At 38.6% G+C, this 25048-nt stretch overlaps 1 protein-coding gene across 2 annotated transcripts; it reads right to left on the bottom strand.

Annotated features, from left to right (window-relative positions):
• Window positions 1-1214: 1214 nt before the first annotated feature.
• PSAT1 (phosphoserine aminotransferase 1) lies at window positions 1215-20842 on the bottom strand. Of its 2 annotated transcripts, XM_067315410.1 has the most exons (10): window positions 20756-20842; window positions 18377-18437; window positions 17189-17258; window positions 15866-16071; window positions 14087-14259; window positions 12861-13030; window positions 8635-8763; window positions 5864-6001; window positions 5113-5224; window positions 1215-1832 (listed from the first exon to the last, which is right to left on the bottom strand). In XM_067315410.1, the coding sequence occupies exons 1-9, from the start codon at window positions 20813-20815 to the stop codon at window positions 5119-5121; spliced, it is 1113 nt and encodes a 370-aa protein (XP_067171511.1). In that variant the 5' UTR covers window positions 20816-20842; the 3' UTR covers window positions 1215-1832; window positions 5113-5118. The 2 variants fall into 2 exon arrangements, with proteins under 2 accessions (XP_067171511.1, XP_067171510.1); XM_067315409.1 differs by lacking the exon at window positions 1215-1832 and having other exon boundaries at window positions 1951-5224.
• Window positions 20843-25048: the final 4206 nt, after the last annotated feature.

The following is a 25048-nucleotide window of genomic DNA, read 5'->3' as shown; positions in this document are numbered from 1 at the left end:
TTTATTTTTCACTTACCTAAAACATACACTTATGCTAGTTAAATATTCTGGCTGGTGCTGTCAAACAAGCAATTTCCTTTCAAAGTAATGCTGTAATTAAAACTAGTGCTAGAGAGCATTCAAAACACAATGGGACTGCTTCTCCTTTAACAGAGATGTAAAGAAGTAATTGAACTGAGAATTTTGCTCATCTGCAGTTATCACTACAACAGAGGTGGAGTAAATCACACATTGGGAGTACATTGTGCAGCTCTGCATGCACAGTGAGAGTGTAGATCAACCCTCACATTAAACTGAGGTAAGTATAGTGTGTTTTGCCACACTTTCCACTCTAGCCACAATTTTGTCACATCCTTTATGCTGACATTAGTATTTATACAGCCAGCAATAAGTAGTTTCCTTCCTGGAAAAGGAGGGCAGGGAGGGGAACACAGGGCTACCTCTTAAAGTGACTCTAACTTATACATCAAGAGGCACAGTGGCTACTCCAGGATAGGAACTTTATTCTGTATTATCCTTTTGAATCCTTTCTTTTGTATCCATTCTTCTCCCTTACTTTTACACAACTTAGTGTCAAAGCCTTGCAAGATGACCTCCCATTTACCAACTGTTATCAAGCATTTATCCAACGTACTTCACCACTAACTTGACCCAAAGCATCCTATAAGAGTTGCAGTCGGGTACCCCAGATCCCTTCTAGGTTAACAGCAATGAACCTGTTGTATGTCACCCATAGCAACACACGGCTCTGTTGTCAACATCCATTACCCATTTCCTTGTCAGGCCATAGGACTCCTCACACTCCCAGAGCAATGTCCCATTCCACCTTATCTCAAACTCCGTGGCATCACCAGCTAGGTTTAGGGAATTTAAGACAAGCTCCCATGCCATACCAAGAAGCAGGAGTCAGGGATCAGGCAGCTAGCTGAAATATCTCCACAGCCAAATCTTTAATTGCAGTCCTGCTAGAGGGATCGGACCCAACATATAACTCAGCAGAGTACTTAGACACCAGATGAAGCACAATCATAACTGAGACAACCATCAACATCTGCCTAGCGCTCAGGCAGTTTTCAGGACAAAACATCTCTCAAAAAAGCACGATTGGGGCTGGTCTGGGAGGCAGGACAAGCCAGGAGCCAGGGTGACCCCAGCTCAGGTGGGGCAGTGCCAGCCCAGAACTAAATTTTCTAACTTTTGTAGTTGTTCTTTATTTCTGCTTTGTCCAGCTACAATACAAAACCTAGCATCAAGAATTCAAAAGCTTCATACAGTTTGTTTCCAGTCCAATAGCTACTGCTCACACAGTGGAAAATATTTATTCAGCTATGCATATAAAAGTAAAATATGCTTGTTACTACCATCCCCAAGTTTTAGCAATATACCTAACAAATTACTTTAATTTACATCATGGAAATAAAGAAGCATGTATCAATGTTTGTGAATGCAGATTTGTTAATTATATTACAAATTTTAAAGCAGTTTAATGGTAATTTCTCTTATAATAGTTTGGCAAATTTCAACCCTTCTCTCATGATTTTTTCAGATCTCTTCTTTTGTAATTAATCCATTTACTAAAATACCTAATTTTTGCTTTCCATGCACAGTGCAATTCTAGGAGATTAAATTTGACTTTCCTTGAATTTCAGAAACTGTGCAGCTTTTGTTTTTCTCACATCAAATACAGATTCATTCCTTAGCTACTTAAAAAAAATAATAAATCTTCACAAGCTACCAGCTCTTCTGTATATCTCCTTGCATCTCTTTGATCAAGCTCTTCCAACCATTCAGGAGTAATCCATGGGTAATTATAACTTCTTAGCTTCTTTTGCCTAAAAGGAATGAATTTACCACAGACTGTCATGAATCCTGGTTTTAAATTAGCAAGAGCCCAATTACCAACAGGAATAAGGATATCTCTTTCCAATTAAAGTGACTGATTTCACGTAAAACCTAGTAACATTTCACTTTTTAATTATGTACGTTCTTATCAAATGTGAAGAGGTTCACCCTCATTTTACTTCCTATTCAGTAAACATGATACAACAAACATTAATATATACCAACACAATGCCAGACCTAATAATGCTTTCAGCATACTTTGACAATTTCTAATCTATAAGAGTATGCTGTCCATTTTAATTTATTCCTCATTTTCACTCCAAAACATCTACTTGGAATTTGGGACAGGCTTAAATTTTTTATATCCATATATGTTTGTTTGTTTGTTTTTTAAATGTACCCAAACCAGTTACAAGTTGAAAAAGAAGAAAAACAGGATTAAATTTTAGCAGAAACAGGAAAAATAAGAAAACATCGTCAGATGAGACAAGGGGCAAAACTCTTCACATTGTTGTCCATGTGAACAGTTTAATTACCACCAGGATTATTTACATAAGTAATAACATGCCAATCCTTAATTCTGTGCCAGGCTTACAAACAGTACTATAGCTGTGCTGTGGAAAGACCCCATCTCTGACAAGTGACAGGAGTCCCCCGTGACAGGGTACCTTCCTAGTTGACAGCTCTTCTCAGCTGGGCCAAAGGGCTCCTTGCTGTGCCCAGGGGGAACAGACCTAGCACGCAGCTCTTTCCTCAGGCCAGGCCTGGAGAAGACAGGGGTCTGGGAATTCTGTACTTTTGGATTATTCCCAAAAGAGATTATTTCTTTAGGGACGCAGCTTGACAACAAGTTCTCTGAAGAGCAAACCTGCTTCATGGATGAGTTAGGACCAAATGCCAGCTAACTCTAATTCATTAAACCCTCACACGCTCGTCTTCCTAGCATTCCTGCAGCTCTATCACAAAATGTTCTGTCACTCACTGCCTGCTAATGTCTAATTCTAGTTTTTGTTTTGCATTTTGATTTAACTCCTTTTTTTGACCTTTCAGGACAAAAAATATCTTTGCTGACAAGATCTGAAGCACAATTTGGAAGAAGCAAAGAGACAAAAAGAGCAAAAAATCTGACCCTGTTGGGTCAATAAATCAGCTGCCTACAACAGTACAAGCCTTTTTTAATCACATAGGACAGTGTGTCTGCTAAGCAGAATGGGAGCCTATTGTAGCATAGAAAGGTTTCCTGACTTTTGGAAAGAGGGATGGAGACCCAAAGGTACTGCTGGAAAAAGGTATACAAAATTCTGGAGGAAGCTCAATGTTAATTGAAAAAATTAAATAGCTTATATAGGGAACCTGAAGTAGGCCTCAAAGCCTTCTCTCTCATTTCCCCATGCCATTTGTAAGAAAGCATATTTTCAAGAAGAAAGAAAACATAAATGAGGGAAATGTTTCTAAGAAAAAGGATACTGGAATTTGAAATTCTAAAACACACCATGCATGCACTTCTCATCCTTCCAAAAACATCAAAATAAAAACGTCAGACACATTGATGCTTCACAGCATGCTGTGGCAAGTCTTTTATTTTGTTCACCTGATTAGTGCAACTCAAATAATTAAAAATTGACAAAGAAATCTCAAAACAGCAGTCTCAAAACAGCAGTCAAAACAATGACTTTTCAAATAGGAATGTAATTCACCCCTACTGCAACTCCACTGACTTGCTGTGAGGTTCCACAAGGAAAGGAACAGTCCATCACTAATATTATTAAAGCTTCACCACTGTTCTGGTGTTACATAAAAAGCAAAGAAAGGCACAATCCTGTCCCAAAGAGCTTACAGTCTGAAACCAGTGGCAGTAAGGTCCAACATTAAGTAAGTTAAAATAGCAGGGTAATGTCAAAATATTATCATTGGTAGTAAAATTCACAGGCTGGGAAGGAAAGATAACTCTCAAGAAGGGTATTACAATATAAGATCTTCTGAAGATCTTTGATACTCTGCGGTAAGGAAGGAACTGAAGTTATACAAAGTCTGGAGTAGGTCATGAAGATAAAGTGAGAAAGCTGAACCTCAAGCGTGATCTAGTGTGAGGAAAAGGAAGAAAAGTAAGGATTTGCATTGGCTGGGGTTAGGCAGAGCCCCACATACAAAGGTGACAAAAATGAATCAATGAAAAGGCAAAGAAAACAGTGGAAAAATTAGAAGAGAGGAAAGACATTTAAGGAGCACCAGACAAGAAAATCTGTGGCACTTTGGACTAAGAAGTCAGCGCAGAGAAACTCTCAGGTCCATTGAATTGAACATAGCAGTCCAGTTTGATGCAAGGTTAACAAATTAAAATAGCACACTTTTGGTAGGAGCAACAAATATGCACATTCCAAAATAAGAATATAAAATTAATAACCTAAAGAAGTTTAAAATATAAAATGCATAGAGAAATAAACATCTTATAAATTGATTTCACTACAAACTCATGCATCTTAGCTTTAAACCTATGAATGGTAACACCAAAAAAAAAAGGCCCAATCCTACAGATATTAACTACGATAATGGGTACTACTATATGGGACTGTCATGATACTGTTTCATGCATGGGAACAAACATCTAAATGCAAAGGCCTGAAGTCAGGAATGTAGATATTAGCTTCTCTGAGAACTGCTCATGATGTACAGTTGGAACATATCTGATAAACCAACTAAATATCCTTAGAGAACACTTAACCTCAGCTCTACCCTCATTGTGCAGTCATACAGTATTTATGAAGCTCTATGGAAGGCTTATAACAAGTTTTGCTTTCTGAAATTTATTGAGAATACAGTATCTTTAAAGAAGTCTTTTGTAACTGTAGAAACAAGAAATAACAGAGGCAAAAGATTTTTTAAATGGTCAAGTAGATTCTTATTCTAATTGTATCTATACGAACAAAGAGTGACTCTATGAATTTCAACGAGCATTACAGCAGCATGTCTAAGGTCAGAATCAGATCCACAGCATCTTTCAGTGCTGCTCACAGTTTAACTACAAATTAAGTGGTCTGCTTTACAAATTTTGCAACCATTCTTGATTGGTCTAGGGACCCTCACCTTCAAACAGAAGTCAAGGTTGTCCAAGTCATTGCAAGACTGGGCCCTCAATCCCATGTAGTTAACTAAAAGAGCTCCAAGAACTAAAAGACAATACAACTTGTGCGCAACAGCTGTGCAGTACCACAGTAATTTTCAAACCCTTTAGCTTTTATTTCATAGGTGTGCAGTACGGCTCTAACCCACAAGTATTTATGACTGATGCATCTGCATGAAGCTTCTCATGAATGTTGCAAGCTTCTGAACATCTTCTACAGTCACCGCATTATATAAAGAGGCACGGATTCCTCCCACGGATCTGAATTGAGAAGAGGAAGGGACAACAACAACAACAAAAGACAAGTTTTGTATATGCTAGAAAAGTCTTGAATATCATTACCTATTCACAGCTATATGCCTCTACCCCAAAGTGGTAAGAGTCGAATTTACGTGAATGAGCAGCATTTTAATTCTTCAAGGCAAGTTTTCTATCAAAATATACTCATTATTTCTTAGGTATTTATAGCTCCAACACTGTAGTCCTGTGACCTCAAAAATCTAATTTTTTTTAATCCCACAAACACCACTACAATAGAGGAAGGAACTCTTGCAGCCACACAGACCAGCTTTGTAACGGACGCTTTATACAATAATGAATCTGACCTTCAGAGCCAATTCCTTTGGCATTTGCAGAGACCCTGATTAATCAAACTGGGGAAGAAAGCAGAAACAGGGAGAAAGCCCTCTGGCTCCAACCATGCCTAAGCAGTAGGGGAGCCACCAGCAGGCTCCAAGTACAGTCTCTAGGCTGCTATTTCCAGTGCTCCCAAACCAGTATAAGAGGAAAGGTTTGTCAGGGAAAGAGATTTGTTAGTTAATAAACAATGCCTGCTGCTGTATCACCGTAATACTATTTAATACTACACAACAAACGGATTCATCTTAGTCTAGTACTTACCGATGTCCTTTCAGAGATAACATATTAAGTTCCACAGCTTTCTCAAGAAATTTCTTTTCCAGGGCTTCATCCCCCTTGATACTGCCAATGCGGAAGGGGACATTCATTCTGCTTCGGTTCTTTTTCTCCACTGGGCATCTGGAAAAATGGCAAAATGTAATGATTAACCTGTTTTGTGCTAAATCTACGTTTTTAGCTATATACAATTTCAGGAAGTGAATAATTGCATCTGCTTAGCACTGCCACCATTCTTTTGCCATAATCAAAGAGAAGATTACTTTCTATGAAATAAAGGAACCTTCCTTTTTCAACCAAATAGCTTAATTATGATAAGTGGAAGGCTGGTCACTCCTTCCTGCCATACCCAAAATTACTATTATGGAATGCATGAGAGGCCTGCAAAAAGTCTAACAAATTCAAAAACTTAAAAAAAAAAAAAAAAAAAAAAGACAGGACAGTCTCCACTGCATTCCCCAGAGTAACAGGGTTTTCCAGTAAAGTAGCTGAGGTTTGGTCAAGGTTAATTATAGTGCACTTTCACCAAGTCTCAAGTGGGTTCTTCTCTTCATCTGCACATAGACTGACACACACTTATTTTTATGCAGCTAGGCACAAGTGATACCAGACTTAAGCTTGACCCAGTTAAACAGAGATAAAGAAAGTATAAGAATACAGTGCAAGGAAATAACCATTTACATTAGAGACTTTCATTAATGATTACAGTTCCCTCTCTACATTAGTATTATTCAGAATCACAAATAGTCTCAAGGAGAGAGGAGATATCTCCGGAGCAAATCTTGCATCATGCATACAACCACAATATATAGCATATCACAGCTTCTTAAACCCTTAGAATTCCCTTTAATCCAAAGTGGAAAATTCAAGATTCCTTTAAAACAAAATTTCTCTTTGAATACTTTGTAGAGCAAAGAACGGGGGGAAAAACCATTAGTATTATTTTTCTTCAGTGCTTCTGGTTACAAGGGACATATGAGACTACCAGATTTATCCTACTGTATAGATTCTTGCAGAGATTCATTAGGAATAAGTTTTTTCATAAATTGCATGTAAATTCCATGCCAATTATTATTCTATTTGACAAAAAATGGACATCATTCTTTTTGAGGCTCTCACTTATTCCTTTGTACAGATGTCTCCATCATGAAGAAGTAATTGATCATAACATTGGTATATGCAAATTTTACGATTTAGATGCAACCAAGAAAACACTCTTCAAAAAGGCCTACTCCTGTAAACATTCCCATGTTTGAATAATTGTGGCTTTGCTACAGTTTTTACAAGATCCAGTTGCTATTAGGCAACCCAATGTAACTCAGTGCAAGCTGTTAGCGGTTAGAAGTTGGAAAGTAACAAACTGTGAATGGCACACAGCACTGTGTCGTAGAAAGTCTCCATTCACCAAAAGGCTCATCTCACTGCTCACTCAGTGAAGCATGCCACAGGTTAGGTGGCACATCACAGCTGGGCAGGCAGCTTCGGGTAAGTCTTCTTTTTAGTCATTGCCATGATAAAAAAAATCTGCAGTCCTGAGTACATTACTTAATAAGATGCATACAGCTCACTTATTAGTGAAATTTGCTTTGAATTCCCATTTACCTATTTACCATCCCATCTGCACTGCATTTCATACTCACAGCCCTACAGACCAGCTTGCCAGAAACAAAGATTTCATATTTGTCACAAAATGTTTTTTCAAGGCTTGATTTGCTCACTGAAGTTTACAAAAAGCCCTCAGGACTTCACTGGAGTAGGATCACATTCCTGATCACGACAATGCCAAAGGCAAAGACGTTGTTCTCGTTAACTAAATGGATAAGCTGAATGTATTAAATATTATGATGGAACTATATCCTTGCCAATTAAGGCTGCAGCCAGCTTTAATTTAAAACCCAAATTTAATTTGCCCTATTATAACTTTGACTTGAAAATTAAGTAGGTCCCAAAATTGTTGATTTTACGCTGAAGGTAAGGAAAATATTTTGGCAGAGTTTCAGAGTCATTCATTACTTTTTAAGCGGAGTGAGTGATTAAAATAATTATTCCAAATTACAACATCAGCTTTCAGCTATATAGATTTTGGGTCCTGTGAGCTCAAAAATACCTTGCAACCATCTGAAAAAAACAGAGGGTTAAATCCGCTTTGAAAATCCATCAGGAATAACCAAAGAAAATAAACTGTATGTAAAGAAAATGTTTTATGCTGTGACTACATCTAGGTCTGATCTTATTCCTGCTACTTCAGTGTGTGTTTCAGGATTTGGCAGAATGAGCTAATAAAGATGCTGCTTGATAAAGAAAAAGCAGAATCTTTTTGAGTATCAAAAGAGATGGTAGAAAGAATATGATACTGAGAACTGCTCTCTAGAACTTCTTACAAGCTACTTTCTCTGCTTTGGCACTTATTTCCCAAGACATTCACTAGGCATATAAAGCAGGGGTTTTAGAATATCTGTTTTGTGTCCATGCCTTGCCTAGGCTTCTGCATTTTATGAAGTTTAGAATATGTATTTTTAATATGCTTCACAACTGATCTATGCAGGATAACTCCAAATTCTGTCAGAATGAGACTCATCCTTGGATAGCTATCAAATGAATGCTTTGCATAAATAATCCGTCTAGGATTCCTCACAATTATAATATATTGAAAAGGCAACTTTGACAGTCTGACTGCAGCAGACTTTTGAAGTTATGAATATGTTTGGCTCTGCAACAAACATTGAAACCAAGGGAAAAAAAACATAGTAACTTACACATAGAATCCATTAGATTTGTCTATAATGTCATAAATCATTCGTGATTTGATTGAGCTAAGTTTATCCATAGCTGCAGCCCCACCATTATTCTTTATCCATTCCAGTACCAATCCCATGATATAGATGCTGTGTAAGAGAAAGAACATCATTCAATAAGGTTATTATAAAAGAAATGGAAGAAAAAAATTACAGTCCTGTTTAATGGTCCACAAAATATTTCAGGGATAAGATGCTACCTTTGGTTTTAGGGTTTTTATTAAGATGATTATCCACTCAGAATTTGGGCTACATTCCAAATTATGACATATTTGAGCAGTCCGTGTTTTTTGGACCCAGATAAAGAAACCTGAAATTCAAATGCTACACAAATACATTGCACCAAACTTAATCTCTTGCACCACATAAGAGCACATCCTGTAGTCTTCCGTCAGCCCTGCACAGCTCCCAAGGACATCCACAAGCATTTCACTTCTGCAAGGACTGCCAATTCTTTGACCATACAACTGACTATCAAAATCCAAGAAAGAGCCAGAGTTAATGCTTAAGTTAGTGGTATACACCCTGCACAGCTGCTCTACCAAAGGTGCTGGGGTGAATCTCAAATGTATGTGTATTAATAATGCTAAAAATCTAATCTCATTTTCATAAGCATTAGAAATATTCCTATAATCCCATTTCTGTCTAAAGAGCTCTTTCTCCACATGAAGAGTGATGTTTGGTGAAACAAATAATAAATACATTACACTTAATAATTCATTACTATTCAAGTTCTGAGCTGAGACCTGGAAGCCTGCTGAATTCATGTGGCTATGGAGCAAGCATTTCAATGCCAGTTACCCAGTGTAATGTAAAAACCCTAAAGGCCTTTTGCCTTTGTGCTATTCTATAAAACTCAGCTTGTTCAAGTTCAGGCATTTCCCACGACTACATAGCTTTACATAATAAACTGCTCACAAGTTTTGATGGCATATTTCCAACAGGTTTGCTTTTATTAATCCTTTCATTACAGATTCAGAAGGAGTGCTCAGAGTACATTACCCTACAAATTTCCATCCCAAGGATCTAGCAGGAGGTTGATTTAACTTTGCTACGTTTAATTTCTCAATGGATGCAAACCTTGAATCTCTGAACACTTCAAAAAGACTGCAGAATAACTGAGGTTACAGACTGCCTGTTATAAATAAGCAAAGCACCTTATCGGTTTGAGCTCACAATATTGCTACATTTACAACAGCAGGCTGTCAACTACTCCAGTGCAAAGGATTTAAGTGAAGCATAGCCTACGCCCTGGCCACCTGCACAGGGCCACATTTCGTCTCTCATCCTCGTTTCCTCAAATGAAATTTCTTGGATAGGTAAGATTTACAGACATCAGCCCTAGACTGATCCACATAAACCAACCAACTGGGGAATATGTTTTATCCTTCTTTCACATCAGTCAAAATTATGTTTTTAGAGCAATTTTAAATGCAAAATAAACCCTTGGAGCTTAGAAATGAGATTTTCCTAGCAAAATCACCATTAATTTGGCAAAGCAGATTAGGGTCAGAAAGTTGGCCTCTTTAATCAAGAGGTTAAAGTCATCAGCATCACATTAATTTAATTTAACATCCCGCTGAAGTAGGTTTTGCAAATTCAGTTAATATTTCCTGCCTGTTTGCCAGCTATTAGTGAGCACAAAGTAGGAAGAGGGGAGACAAACACCGGGTTAAGAAGCTTTGCCAGTTCCTGGCAAAATACAACAGGCATTTTAAAACCAAGCCAAACAGATCTGCACCTTGCCGACATTTTAGTCTCTATTATATTCTGGATTATAGAATATGCTCCAAAGCAGGTCTCTAACGTGAAGTAAAATCTGGCAAAACAGTACTCAGAAAGGAGAAAGACTGTTGGTTGCAACCTTATTTTCAGTCTCTCTGCATTTCTCACCACCCTGTACGTTACTGACAGACACTTAGTTACAGCTAAGGAAGCACTTTCTTTTCTAGAAATTCTTTGCAGGGGCCAGAATGAAGCTGCAGAACTGAATTTTTGTTTTGCTTTTCAAATGGAAATAGTTCTGTACTTGGAAAACATGAATGGCTGGACTTAAAACCTGGCATGTGCAAGTACGCAGTGTTCAAAACAGAATGCACGACTTGGCAGCCTGGGAAATAACTGATCATGAAACAGAAGCTTTATCAATCAATGAAAAAACACACATACTGCCCATGTAATTGCATTTTGCTATAAAGTTAAGCACACAAAGGCGGCAAATGTTCAGAAACACTGAAAGTTAATTTTTATGGTGAACAACCAGCACTAAAGACATCAACGGCACCTAGCCCGTAAGGCAGCCTCTGTATATAATCGTTGCAACAGTACATACTATAAGTAAGCCTACTCTTTGGGAGAACTTCAGCTGGGCACCATGAAGTCCAAAACAAACATATGGTCACTGAATTTACTGTTCCTTTGATATATTAATGTAACAACCCCCATGTCATTGTAATAATATACACCATAGTGAAAACAGGCAGATTCAAAGATATTACTTAAAATCACTTAAAATTCTACTGGTTTTATATACTAAGTGATAGCATTAAGGCAAGTCCTGTAAGCAGGAATCACTGTGTTTTATGTTGATACAGTGCATTTGAAATGCACCAGCCACAGTTAGGGAGCTTAACTTTGAAAATTCTGGCTTGTGTGAAAAGATAGAGTTGTATTAATCTCAGCTCTTATATTGGAGACTTTTCTCTCTTTGAATCAAAAGGAAATCTCATCTTTAAAAGTAGGAAACATTATTTTCAAAGTAATTTAAAAAATACTTCTAGGAAAAAAAGATACCCGTTTGAAGATTTTTTAATATAACCATTTTAGTGAACGTTGGTATAAAAAGGCTCTAGAACCCATATATATTTTGATCTAGAACGGCCAGATGCTATTGGCTCAATATCTAAATCTTTCAGTAGTAAAGTATCATTTCATCTGTTATCAGTTCAGAGCTGGTAACTCTGAAAGAACAAACTGTAGTCTCTTCTGCTTTATGTATACATGAAATTGCCAGGTATAGGCTGATTTTATAGTCTTGACTGCTGGCAAAGATTTTGAAGCTAGAAGAACAGAGTTTTATTTTTGGACGCCAGGAAAAGCATGAAGGTGGCAATCAAAATAAAATGGAAAGCTGCACTAGAGAATAAAGCAAAGCAATGACTAAAACACTATTGTTAGTTTGTGCTCAACAGTTTCATTTCAAAACTGACTACAGTGAACAACGTAGCTAGAATAAAAAAGTTCCAAAAAATATTTGAAAGAATGCATACTCTTGTAATATTTTGTATTATTAAATTGTATAATAATTTTCTTTACTGGAAAACAGTTAATATATAGAGAGATCTGGAGGTTCAGAATGCTGAGAACAACCTTGAGGTACATATGTATATATGTATGTATGCATTTATGTATAGTATATGTTGAAGCTTCTAACTCTGTATGTGAAAAGCTCCTCAGTCATTCTCACTTTCAGGCAAGGGATCAGCCACCTCCCTAATCTCATCCCTTGCACTACAGACATTATTGCAATACAGACATTATACACTTAAAAGAATGAGAGTGGGTGCATTCTGATTACAAAGCACCTTTTCCCCACTATCCATAAAATCTACTGTATAGACTGTTCTGTCCCAAGGTAAGAGAGCAGCTGGAAGGAAAGGGAAGCCCTAAAGTTAATGCAGAGGCAGAAGGCCTGCTGAGATGAACTTTAGTTCTCCTGCTTTGACAGGCAAAAAAACAAAACCATGGTCCCTGCAAGGGTCAGCACAGCTTACACCTTACTCTGGGTTTCTTTCCTCAGGAAGAGCTAAACCAAATCCGTACTGAGTGTTCAGGAAGCAAGACTAAGGGCCAAATTACTTACTAGTGGTGATGGAAGCAGTATCACCGAATTGTCTACAGTTGTATTCATTTAAGTCAGCAGACAAATAGATTCTGAATCTTCTAGAATGGAATTGTTATATATAATATGTACTTCTAAAAGTAAGATGTTCTTTATGGCTCAATCCTGTTGGATACCATCAAAGCCATGGCTGGATGCTTTAAGGGTCCTCACAGGAATCATAACTCCAACATATCATTGACTTGAAAGCAAATATACTCATTTCCAAAACTTTTCTCAACAACAGCAGCAGATGGCAGTGCAGTAGTTTTCTGAATACAGGATATTAAATACTGGGATAAGTTACCTGTAGCATGGTGGAGTGTTATATAAAGAGCCATTTGTTGCTTGTGTTTTGTAATCCAGTACTACAGGGCATTCTTTCAGTGCAAATCCCAGCAAGTCCTCACGGACTATTACAACAGTAACTCCAGCACAGCCAACATTCTTCTGAGCACCAGCAAAAATCACACCAAACTTTAAGAGAAAGGTGAAAAGAAGCACTTGTTACATGCAGTCACTAATAGATCTCATAACTGCATAATAAGCCAGTATCTTTATACAACAGGCATGCAAATAAAATGAACAGCTTGGAAAAATATGTTGAAAACAAGCAAGTTGTGGGTCAAAGAGAGCTTAGGAGATATTCTGATTTCAAAGAGACTTCCAGCTATCATAGAATTGTTATACCATTTATTAACATATACGTATTATCAGAAACATGTATCTTCATTCAGCTGAGGTAGTTCATCTCAACAAATTCCCCAGTAATTTGTCAAATGTTTATTTAGTGATCACAAATCATTCAAGAGGCAGCCCATCCCTATTTCACACTACTTCAAGCAAGTTTATGAATAAATAAATAGAAATATTTACAACTAATCTGGCATTTCAGAAGAGGAATCACATAGTCCATTTGTTCAAAGAGAGGCAGATGAGGAAAAGCCAAGATGAATGCACAAACAATTGTCCCTTCTTTTCCTTCACACAGATAAGAAGGGTCAAATGATCCACTTCCCTAGTTCACAAGTCAGTAATGTTTCCCAACTATAGCACACTTTACAAACACAAGCAAGTTCTATCTTCTACCTCTCAGAAACTGAGACAGTAACTGTAAGGCATAGGAAGCTTTATGCCTTAAAAGTGGCTGTGTTAGAGGCAGGATCAAAAATTCTGATTCAGTGCCCTGCTATAACCATTTACACTATCTACAGACTAAATACGATTTGTCAGCTACAGCATCAGTGAAGACAATGCAGTAGACAAAGAATCTTGCAGAGCTAATAGTATGAACTATTTCAATATAAATCAATATGTTTTTGTTGAAAATAAGATAATAGATAACTTTCAGATCTGAAATTTCAGATTTCAATGTTTATATCCATCAGATACCTGATTAACAAAATACGATTTCTTTAATGATTTCACTGTTCAGCAGCTCCAGCCAGTCATACTCTTACAGATGCCTGTATACCTTAGGTATGTATACAAATTTGAAAATGCATTCTGCTGTCAGTGTGTCTGATACTGTACCTTGGAAACATCCACAGGTTTGGACAGGAAGTTTGATGACATATCACAAACCAAAACTGATCCTTTGACATCTGGTACAAAGTCAAACTCTACCCCATGAACAGTCTCATTAGCACAGTAATAGACATAAGATGCATCTGGATTAAGATTCCAAGTGCTCGGGTCAGGAATTTCTGAGAGTGACAAAAAGGAAAACCAAAAGTCACTGAAAACAAGTAATTTTCCTGGCATGCAGTTTTACTTCAACACTGGACTTTCAAAATGCAAACTCAGGACTGATTTTGTCGTATAATGTAACACCATATGTTGCCGGCAACAAGCTAAATCTATCTACAAAGAAACACACCCATGGGTTCCCAAAATTCTCTGTGGCAACCCATGAACAAGCTTGCAGACCTTCTGGTTGCAAGTCCTTCTTCCTCAAGGGATTTTAATCAGGTTTGCTATCCCAAATTATAAACCACTCTCTTAAGGATCTAAAATAGAATTTCAGCTGAATTTAAGCACTTGCATCCAAGAATCCTCCATATGCCTTTGTAACCATCCAAATTCTCATTGCTAAAGTTCTCTAAAGGTGTGATTCTGTGCAGCCCTAAAAGCATTTCAACCTTTCCCAAGCTGAACATGAGGTTACCTACCTCCCATTTAAGCCCTGCAAGGGATTTGCAAAACTAACATTCATCTGCCTCTGTCAGCGGGCAGAGCTCTGTATGCCCTGCCAGCACAGACCAGGTTCTGCATAAAACAAATAACAGTTGTTCCTTTTGTTCCAAAGCACCAGAAAAGTGCTGCTACTGCCTACCCTCTTATTTACAGCAGCTAAATGGATAATACACTCCCCTAGGATGGGGAAGATGCAAGGTCAATTCTTTCCTTTGTCTCAGAGGAGATAAACCAATCTCCCAAGTGAATGCCCCAATCGCAAGTTAACAGACTAATTCACATGGGAGATATTCTTTGTCCTTCCTGTTGTCACTCTTCCCAGTTTGTATGGTATAACTTTGACCAGAGAAAAGAAAAATTTTCAGGACTACCCAGAGTAGGGACACCTGGTTCTGATTTCTTCGCCAAGAAGAGAAGATGTATGATTATTTATGTTCCCAGTGACCACTTAAAGGAAGGTATACACGTAAAACATCCTTGAAATAGACTTTGTCATAAGAGCTCCCAATGGCTAAATTACAGTTAACCTTCCTCCTACACTGTGGTTATATTTCAAATTGTATCATGTCCCGTAACAAGCTTTGAGAGAGAGTTGAAAATGCCTTGCCTATTCCAGAGCCACCTGTAGGTTAGGACACACAGCAGGGAAATGAGGGTTTGAAAACCCTCAAAAGAAGGAAATGGAACACAGGTCTCTCATCTCCTAGGCCGAAAAGCTTAAGATCTCAAATATGCTTCTAAATTGCAGAAAAATCTCATTTTGGAAATTACCTGAAACTGAAATACCTAGCACTTAAGAAGCAAATAACTTAAAAACTGATTTAAAACTGTTGTCTCATCAGACAGCCCAGGTTACTTCCTCTATCAATATACATTTGCTTCCTACCACACATGGTCTAGGATCTGCTGTCTAGTTTCAAGATTCACCTTGCCTGGTGGAGATTGCTAACGCATCTAACAGATCTCCCAAGCCTGAATATGGAGAGATGAGGCTGGTAATTTTCAAGTGCTAGGCAGTCAACTGTTTAACTAGCTAACATTCAGTAACAGACAGACTGATTTCTGGAAGAATTCAACAAAAGCTAAGCTTTCACATGGATGTAATCATCAACCTACCTGTATAGGTTCCTAATTTAGGATGGACAATATTCACTTTGGCATACTTCTCTGCTTCTTTAGCTGCTTTTGCTGACCAAGCTCCAGTAACCACATAATCCGCATGTCTTCCTTCCTTTAGGCCAATAAGATTAAGTGGGACTGCACTGAACTGACCAGATCCACCTCCTTGGAGAAAAATAACTTTGTAGTTTTCTGGTATATTTCTGCATGCAAGAAATAAACACATATTTTTATCCCCAAAAGAGAAAAGAAGCATGTATTGTGTGCTAAGCCCCATGCAATTATACATTTAACTGCAACATTCCAGAGGAAAAATAAATCAATTCTGGAAGAGGCTTTTCCAAGAGGTTAAACCAAAGCTCATCAACTTACATCAGCACTGCTCTTTAGTTGCTATCAAGAGTAACACTAAATATTTTATTGATAAAAAATATGTTGGAAACAAGCAACAAACTCACTCATGAGTAGCTCTTCTATCATCATACACACAAACCTGGAAGATGTTGTAACAGAATTAATGCTCAAATGTAGTTTCGTCTGTTGTTAGCCTGATGGAAAACTGATGAAGCTAAGAAATTCAGACCAAAGTGCTTATAGTGGATTTCAACTTTGAGAGCCCAAAACTTAAAAATTTGCAAGTGTAGTCATATACTTAACATGCATATATAATTTAGTGAGTCACAAAAACTGTGTGTTCAAATTACTGATGCCATCATAAAAGCCTTTCTGTCAATAATTCTGTGTCTGTAAAATCTTGATTTTACATCTTTATGTGAAAGGATCATTAACTACTACAAGAGCTGTACAGTAATTCCAATATTCTATGTATTCCGAAGCTTTAAAATGTACCACACTACATACAGGAAAAGGGATCCTGATCAGTCCTTCTAAAAAACAACTATATAAAGTTTATGTTAGTAAAACTGGATTGATGATTCCTTTACAGACCACCTTTACACTACTGCAGAGACAAGTAACAAGCATACAGTTTTCAATCATTACAATTTATTTCTTAAAAAAAAGCTGCACTTTATGAATTCTATGAACACAACAAAAATTCAAAATTTGGAAGCAAGTCAACCTGTTAGTGTATTAAAGTCATGTAAAAGCATCTTACACGAATAAAAGCCCTCAAATAAATCAGAATCAGACAAACAGAAGACCAATGTTCTCTCCAAGATTACTATTATTTTTTTTTTTAGATACAGTATCTAAAAATAGGTCCTTTCACCTACATGGAGTAAAGGTCTCTACATGAATCATTATTAGTGCAACTAGCACAAGTGTAAAACAAAAATAAGCAGGAAGCAATTCACTTACAGCAATTCACGCAAGAGATTTTCAGCTGTATTTATAATTTTTGTGAAATCTGAAGTCCGATGGCTCATTTCTTGGATGGAAAGAGAAAAAATAAGAAAAAAGAAAAAAAAGGAGAGAGATAACATGAAACAAAATGGTAAACCTTCTACATTCACAGACTCAAAATACCTGAAGACTCCTGTTCCCAGCTCTGACTCCCGTTTGCTGAGCTTTCCTAAATACCCACAGTCTTACATCACCCATCTTGTCCAAATCCATGCAAATCCAGTCTGTTCATATTTCATACCCTCAACTCCTTCCTGTCCCCAGAAACAACACAGGGGTATGTTTGGATGAAAGTATTCCCTAGCAAGGTGCAAGTTTTCTTTACTCCAAAAACGTTTTCTACTACCGTACTCCTTAACTGCCATAGCAGTATAGGGGGACTGTTTCACTGTTATTTTAACAAGGCTTCTTCATACTGTAATCCTAATTAGAAGCTAAGACCACTTAGTATTAATTCCTTTAATCAAACTCATGTTCTTTCTTCCATTTGTAAGAGTGTACAATTTATTTAAACATAAATCCCAATCCAGATTGATGCACACATTTTACTTTTAACAACCAGTTTCATGGGACTAGTAAAATGCTGAGCATGTTTGTGCATGAAGTTTTTGCACAACAGGGGCTGAAAAGTGAGTCATATATGCATGTGCTATAGAAGACACCTCTGCCTTAGGGCAGGACCACATTTCCTTCCTAATGGGAAGCATGCTGTATTTCAGATGCATCCTCTCCTTTCTCAACTAAAAATTTTTATAATTCAAGACACAAACATATATACATGTATATACACATACATACAAATATATACACACACAAAAAAGCGGGTACCTTCCTAAAGATCCAGAAGTACTAATGTATTAGTTATGATTACTTATCTTCTGTGTCTCTAGTCCTTTATGCTGGATCATTAAATGCCTGCCTATGTATCATTTAATGGTCTCTTGAGGAGCGGTTAGCATAGGAAGAACTGCAGTATGAAAGAGTATCCTCTGGACATACACGCTACCATGGTATACCAAGGTTTTACAAAAGAAAGGGTAAGTATTCAGCTGAAATACCAAGGTCAAAAGCTCTTACTAAATAATTTGGTTAAACATCTACATTCTGAAACACATGCAGAATTTTTTTTTTTAAAAGTCTTACCAAGAACACTAATACCAAGTCCTTTGTAGTCCACCAATTCTTTCTGTGCTTCTAGTAACACCTAACAAAAATAAAACCAATAAACAAAATAAGGAGATTTTCTAGTAGTGTGAGTAATTAATGCATCGTGCATCTGGCAGCTGCTCCATACTGCAATAACCTGACACTTCTCAAATTAGATTATCAGACATACAGGCGCCAATGTAATTTTGCTGTATCTAGTAGCTGAAGGCTTATCATAAGATGGAATAATTAAATCATGTGCTTTGGGAAAGTCTGTATTTCAAGTGGTTATTTCTACAGTTACATTTCCAGATTACTTCAGAATGATTTTCAGGAATTGGCTGGAACTTCCCACCTTTTACAGAAGACTTAATAATGTTTGCCTATGTACTAACTTTTTCTACCGCAGCATCTTATTTTTTTTTTCCTACCTTCTTTTACTTGATTTGTAGAAACAGGATAACTGAAATATTGAGGGAAACATCAAAAAGCAGCGTATGGAATTCTGTGCCTTAAACTGACACAATAGGATGAGGTCTGATTTCAGAGAACAAGGTCCTGCACTTTCTAAATATGCACCTTATGTTATTGAAAGTTAGAAAAAAAAATAAACAAAATTTTGAGGCAATAAAAAAGCACAGGTCACTCCAGAAAGCCCTTGCCAGCTGATTTGCTGCTTCAGCCTTTCATCATTCTTTCTTCTTTCATTGCTGTCACGCATCAACAAAGTGGAGTTAGACTCTAACCATTGGATTTGCTGCTCGTGCTTTCTGTAAATTCCCGGGTTTGAGCCAGAACATTCACTGTCCCTCCAAAAAGGAGCAGGAAGAGATAGAGACACAGTAGAAAACTCCCCAAAACAAAAGTTGTATGCATGCATCCCAGGATCTGTCAAAAAATGTGCTCTGGAAGGTTACAGGAGCAAGCAAACTGCCCAGCTGACACAGCATCCGCATGACCTGTCAACTGTAACAGCTGGTCACCACAAGGCCAATCATAAACAGCTGTGCTGCTTTTGATTTTAGAGATGGTGAAGTTTTAGCCAGCATGTTGCACATGCAAACATCTTCATGACAGAGGAGGAAAAAAAAAAATCAAAGGGAACATGCAGACCATTACAAAGGATTTGTTAAACTGCTTGATAAAATCCTATTTCATTAGTAGCATTCTTTATCTGAAAATCTGTATTAAAAGAAGACTGATTTTAAAAAAGTGCCTATTTCTCTCATACAAATAAACACAAACAACGTTCTTATAACATAGCCTTATAATAGGCATGAAGAGGTCTGTCCACCTCTTTGCTTCAGTGAGTTGGGGCACTTCATATGCAGCATCAGCCTACAGTCAAACTAAGTGAAGTAGACAAGGTGAAGAGTACTGCATTTTCAAAAAACAGACTAATGATATGGAGTTCAGCTCCCCTCAAACATCAAAGGCAGCCCTCAGTTCTCTCTCTGTTGGGGAATCAGATGCTGCAGCAGTTTAAGAGAGCTCTTTTCTCAGCCAAGGGCTTTGCAATACAGCACAATGATTTGTAGCATAATCTACAAAAGAGGATTTCCAGAAAAAACAAGTTGAGAAGCTGCTCTAGATCAAATTTGTTTTGTTACAGAAAAACGTGTTAAGGAAATAACGCAGAAAATAATGGAGAAAAGTATGACCCAAGAAGTAAAGAAAAAAAAATTCCCACAACACACAACTCTTGAGTAGAAAGCCAGATGCTCAAAATTCAGCACAAACCACCCCCCTCTCCCTATGCAACTGGATAATCTACGGTTGCTGATGCAACTTTCCAAAGGGTTGAGTCTATACTATACTCATTAGCATTGTTTATATAAAGACTTCGTATTGAATTATCTTGATTTTTTTTTCTTTTTGGTCAGCTTCATTTGATGCAGCTACTTGCGCACCTGCGAAGACTTACTTTCCATCCAAAACTGATACGGCCCCGATGAAGGAGCACTCCAGCAGATTTAGCAAAAATTCTGAGGGTGCAATCTTAAAAGCAAAGGGGGGGGGCGGGCGTCTAAAAAAAAAAAAGAAGAAGAAACAGAAAAAAACCCTACAAATTTGTTGGCGCAGTCAGTTTGGGGGAGTTGGGGAGAACGGAGAAGAGTTCTTGTTCTGGCCGCCCGGTTGTTGCTTGTTTGGTTAAACAGAGCTTCCCAGAGCCTCGCTTGGCAGCGCCGAGACGGGCGCAGCGGGGAGCCGCGCTAGGGGGCGACCCCCCCTTCCCCCGCCGCCGCCGCCCCGCAGCGGCCGGGACCTGCCGCCGCCGCCCCGCAGCCCAGCCCAGCCGAAAGCCACCTGCCGCCGCCGCCGCCCGGGCCCGGGCCCGGGCCCCGGGCCCCGGCCCCGGCCCCGGCCCCTACTCACGGAGCGCGGCAGCTTCGCCGGTCCGGCGCCGAAGTTTGCCACCTGCCGCCCGCACTCCATAATGGCCGCCGAGCCGAGCCGAGCCGAGCCGAGCCGAGCCGCGCCGCGCAGTGCCCCCATCCCCAGCCCCCGCCGCTGATAAACCCCCGCCACCGGCCCGCCCACGGCTCTCCTCGCGCCCACCCGCGCGGCGGGGGGCGGTGCCGCTGCTGGCCCGCCCCCGCCGATTGGCCGCGCCGGCAGAGCCCCGGCCGCCCATTGGCGGAGCGGCCACGGGGCGGCAGCGTGATGGAGCTGGCGGCGCGCGGATTGCGGCGAGCGCGGGCCGGCCCCACGCACGCCCCCTCCCCTCCCCTCCCCTCCCCCCCCGGTTTGCGTAACGGCCGGGCCACCCCCGGCCCAAACGTGCTTTTGCGGCTCCGCCAAGCGGGGGCGCTGCGGGGGGCACTTGCCCTCGGGCCGAAGGGGCAGAAGGAGGCACCAACTACCGTTTGTATTTTATAGGAAGGAATGAAAACAATGGAGGGGGGAAACTGGGACGCGTTTCACAGAAGGTAGAGCAGAGCTGGGAGTTGAGGTCTGCCAGATCCTGGGCTAACAGCCCTAATTACTACACCATCCTTCCCACAAATACCTTGGTGTAAGTCCAGGGAAAACATGGAGTTAATATAGTTAAACGGGTATAATTGAAGGAAAGTCTTTAGCTCATCCTGTTTCTCCTCATTGCTTCAGTGAGGGAAATACTGCTGTACAATCCATTTCCAGAAGTGATCTTAAAGGAAGTAGCATTAAATCAATTTTGACAAAACAAACCCTTAAGTACAACTGAAAACAGATGGAGTCCCACAACTTACAAATATTTTGGATGAAACTCACAGCTGTCCCATGCAGTTGCATAGGGTGCAGCTCTTGAACCCCTTACCCTGCCCAGCCTTCCCCATAAACCTGACACTACCAAACCTGCGAGTGCTTACCAAGTTTTCCAGCAACAATCCTGCATACAAAATTTCATTAAAGCTTTTTTTTTTCTTTCTCTCAGAAATGAACACATTGATATCCATTATCTTCTGAATACCGAGATTTATAGAAGAGATCATTTTTCATTACATATTACTCTGCTGAGGAAACACTCACCACTTGTACTTGTGTCCTGCCAAGGCAGTTCAAACCTGGAACCACTAAAGGAACTAACCTGTCAGTGCTCTGTAAATCTAGTATCTTGATTTCAAGACACTTCACAGCATTATGCAAGAAGTGAACAGTGCTAATTAATATATTTTCACCCTACACAAGTTATTTTGCTTAAAAACCTGTTAACAAAGAGAGATTTTAAAGCAAAGCCTATCTTTTTAGTAACGGATATAGCTTAAACTCTTACCTTCAGACGCCAGAACCCTCCTTAGCTCCAAAAAAGATACAGCAATGTTTAAGCACATTACAGAGTCAATATTCATTCCCTTCAAAACATCATGGCCTTTTTAAAGTACATCTTAGACCACCAGAACAAATACATTACTTTTAAGTATTAAGATTAGTTCTGACTAAATAGAACCATCAACTGCAATGCTCAGTAACAACAAGAATATGACTACAATAATAATCACTTTGCTAGGGTCTCAGATAGAAACAGGCTTAAGAGATACGGGCTCTTTATATGGGCTTTTCTCTGTATTAGACCCAGACTGCCTGTCTGGAGAGCCAGCCCTGAACTACGAGCTACTGGGGGAAAGTGTATCCTAGGTGAGAAGGGGCAGCCGAGGCAGTCAAATAATTCAGGTGGGGGGTTGAGGTCAGTAACTTGCCCATTTATACAGGAAGTGCTTTAACACTCAAGTAGGATCAATCTTGAAGCCAAACAACTTGCCACAAAATTACAACCAACCTGCAATTTTGGAATGAAATGTATTAATCTTTTGGCACAAAGAGCTAGAACACAAGAATAGAAACTAGACAAGCTGATACAGGTATCGGCCCACAGCATAGGCAGTAAGTATCAGGTATTGAAGCTTTTCCACTTGAAGACAAAGTCCCATCCTAACCAGAAGGGTCAAAAAATAGTAGCTCCCATGAGATCAGAGGCCTTTGCTGGAAAACTTGCCATCCAGCACTTCAGAAAGTTGATTCCACATTGTACATTGATGAGTAAAGAAAACTGATAAAGGTGTATATACCAGAAAGTTACTTCAACACAAAATATATCTATGAAAGGGATTATTCTGTTTTTGCAATTGGAAAGAGGAATGAAGAGTATCACTAAGGGTCTCATCAGCTTGTTTCTATTGAACTAAGATACTTCAACTCTCCTCTTTCAGTATTTGCCATCAGCAACTATGATTTAGGATTTTCGTTACATCAAAACAGTTTATATTCATAGACATCCCATATAAAATACAAAGTTTTCAAGACCATAACAGGGGTGCTTCTGGCTTCCAGCATTTAACAGTGCTACAAATGCCTGCAGAAAATTTGATTTTGCAGAATTAACACAGACTTAAAACCAGTGAGAGCTGTACTGACGATGATGCGAACTGGCAAAAACAACAAATACTTCAGAGCAAGTGTAATTTATTATTTTCCAAAGTTTTCAGTGAACTTTTATTGGGTTCGTCATGACTTCAGGAAAGCTGGACAGAAAAGCTTTCATTGACTATTGCTGGAAAAGAATCGGCTCTCTCAAGGAGAGAGTACGTGCACAAGTTCTCTGTCAGTACAATAACACACAACTTGACGTCACTATTAAAGGACACATAATGCCAACTACGTAGCAACCTGGCAGCTATTTCAGGAGGCAGCTGGGATGTTTGGTCTAGCAGAATAGTGAACCTGGTAAATTTTGATAAGCCTTGAAAATAAGACACAGGTAATTTAGACACTTTTTTCCTCCATTAGAGATCTGGCTCCAAATATTGTAAATATGAAGAATGCAGAATAATTTCTGAAAAGCCCACATGAGGAGATAAAAATGCTAGAGTCCTGTAAGTAAATAGTAATGTGTACTCTAGCAAATAGCTGGCCTATTGATTTCAGGCTTTTATGTCAAACAAGAACACAGACAAATACGTAAAATATTAACTACTAGCAAGAGGTTGAAATATTGTATCAATATCCAAACTCGGGCAAAATGGATTCATAATCACTTAACATATATGTGTGTATATATATATATACACACAAAGATATATACTTTTACATATCACTTATTAAATATTTTACATATTTTACATATTTTAATGTATTTGTTAATAAAAAAACCTTGCAACTTCTGAAATATTCATGTTAGCCTTAAATCAAGTACTTCTCTCCCAGACATCTTATATGTTATCTCCACAGACTTAAGTTCCAGTATTCAACTGTACATGCCTGTCACAGGCATGCAGAGATTCTCTCAGAAGACTGCTACACAATCTTACCTCTGATGAGATGACAAGATACCTCTGACAGGATGATCTTTTTTGTCTTTTTTTTGCTTTAAACCCACTAAAAAATATATATATACAGTGTGTCCATCTAAATTATACAATGCCTGGTCACTTCTGCTTTGAGATGATCTTTGACACATGGTATGTTTTAAAAGCAAATAGTATATTTTAGCTAGAAGGCATTTATGCACCTGTTTATAGACATAAAATACATTAACTATTTCAAATTCTTTAAAGTATTTTTAGGGACAAATAACAATGGCAATTGCTAACCCCCCAGCTCTGAACACTTGAAATCATAATTTCACCCACCACTTCACAGTGGTTAGCTTTAAAGAAGGTATATATCACATTTTACTGCTGAACCAACTGATCTTATATAATTGATTCAAACAGAAGCAAAGAACCATGACTGAATTATACGATGTCAAAGTAACAGACCAAGACCTCAGTCTAGAACCTATACTAAATGCTTGGGAGAAGGTCTAATAAAATGCAAAGAGATTAATAAAATATCTGCTTTTTTTCTGAAATGACAAAGTCTGTATAAATAACATGCTTTCATTGTGCAATTACTTATGCAATAATGCAGTAGCCAAGGTTATATCGTCCTATTTGCTCAGTAGAAAGTTTCCATTCGAGGATTCATGAGTTTCTCCATAGCTATCAAGTAACTGGAGACAGAAATTTCTTGTGTGTTCCAGAACTCTCACTACTGATGATGAAATAAAAAGTTACACAGTAAATTTTTTGGATAGCTCAACTGAAATCATCTTGCCCAATTCCTCTATGTGAAATCCATCATCCATTACTCCCCGCCCCCTGCCTTAACTCTCCAAAGGAAATACACTTTGCCAATGGAAAAATATTCTAT

Source organism: Apteryx mantelli, chromosome Z (assembly GCF_036417845.1).
Source record: "Apteryx mantelli isolate bAptMan1 chromosome Z, bAptMan1.hap1, whole genome shotgun sequence".
NCBI classification, from domain to species: Eukaryota; Metazoa; Chordata; class Aves; order Apterygiformes; family Apterygidae; genus Apteryx; species Apteryx mantelli.
This window is presented reverse-complemented; position numbering and strand designations above follow the sequence as displayed.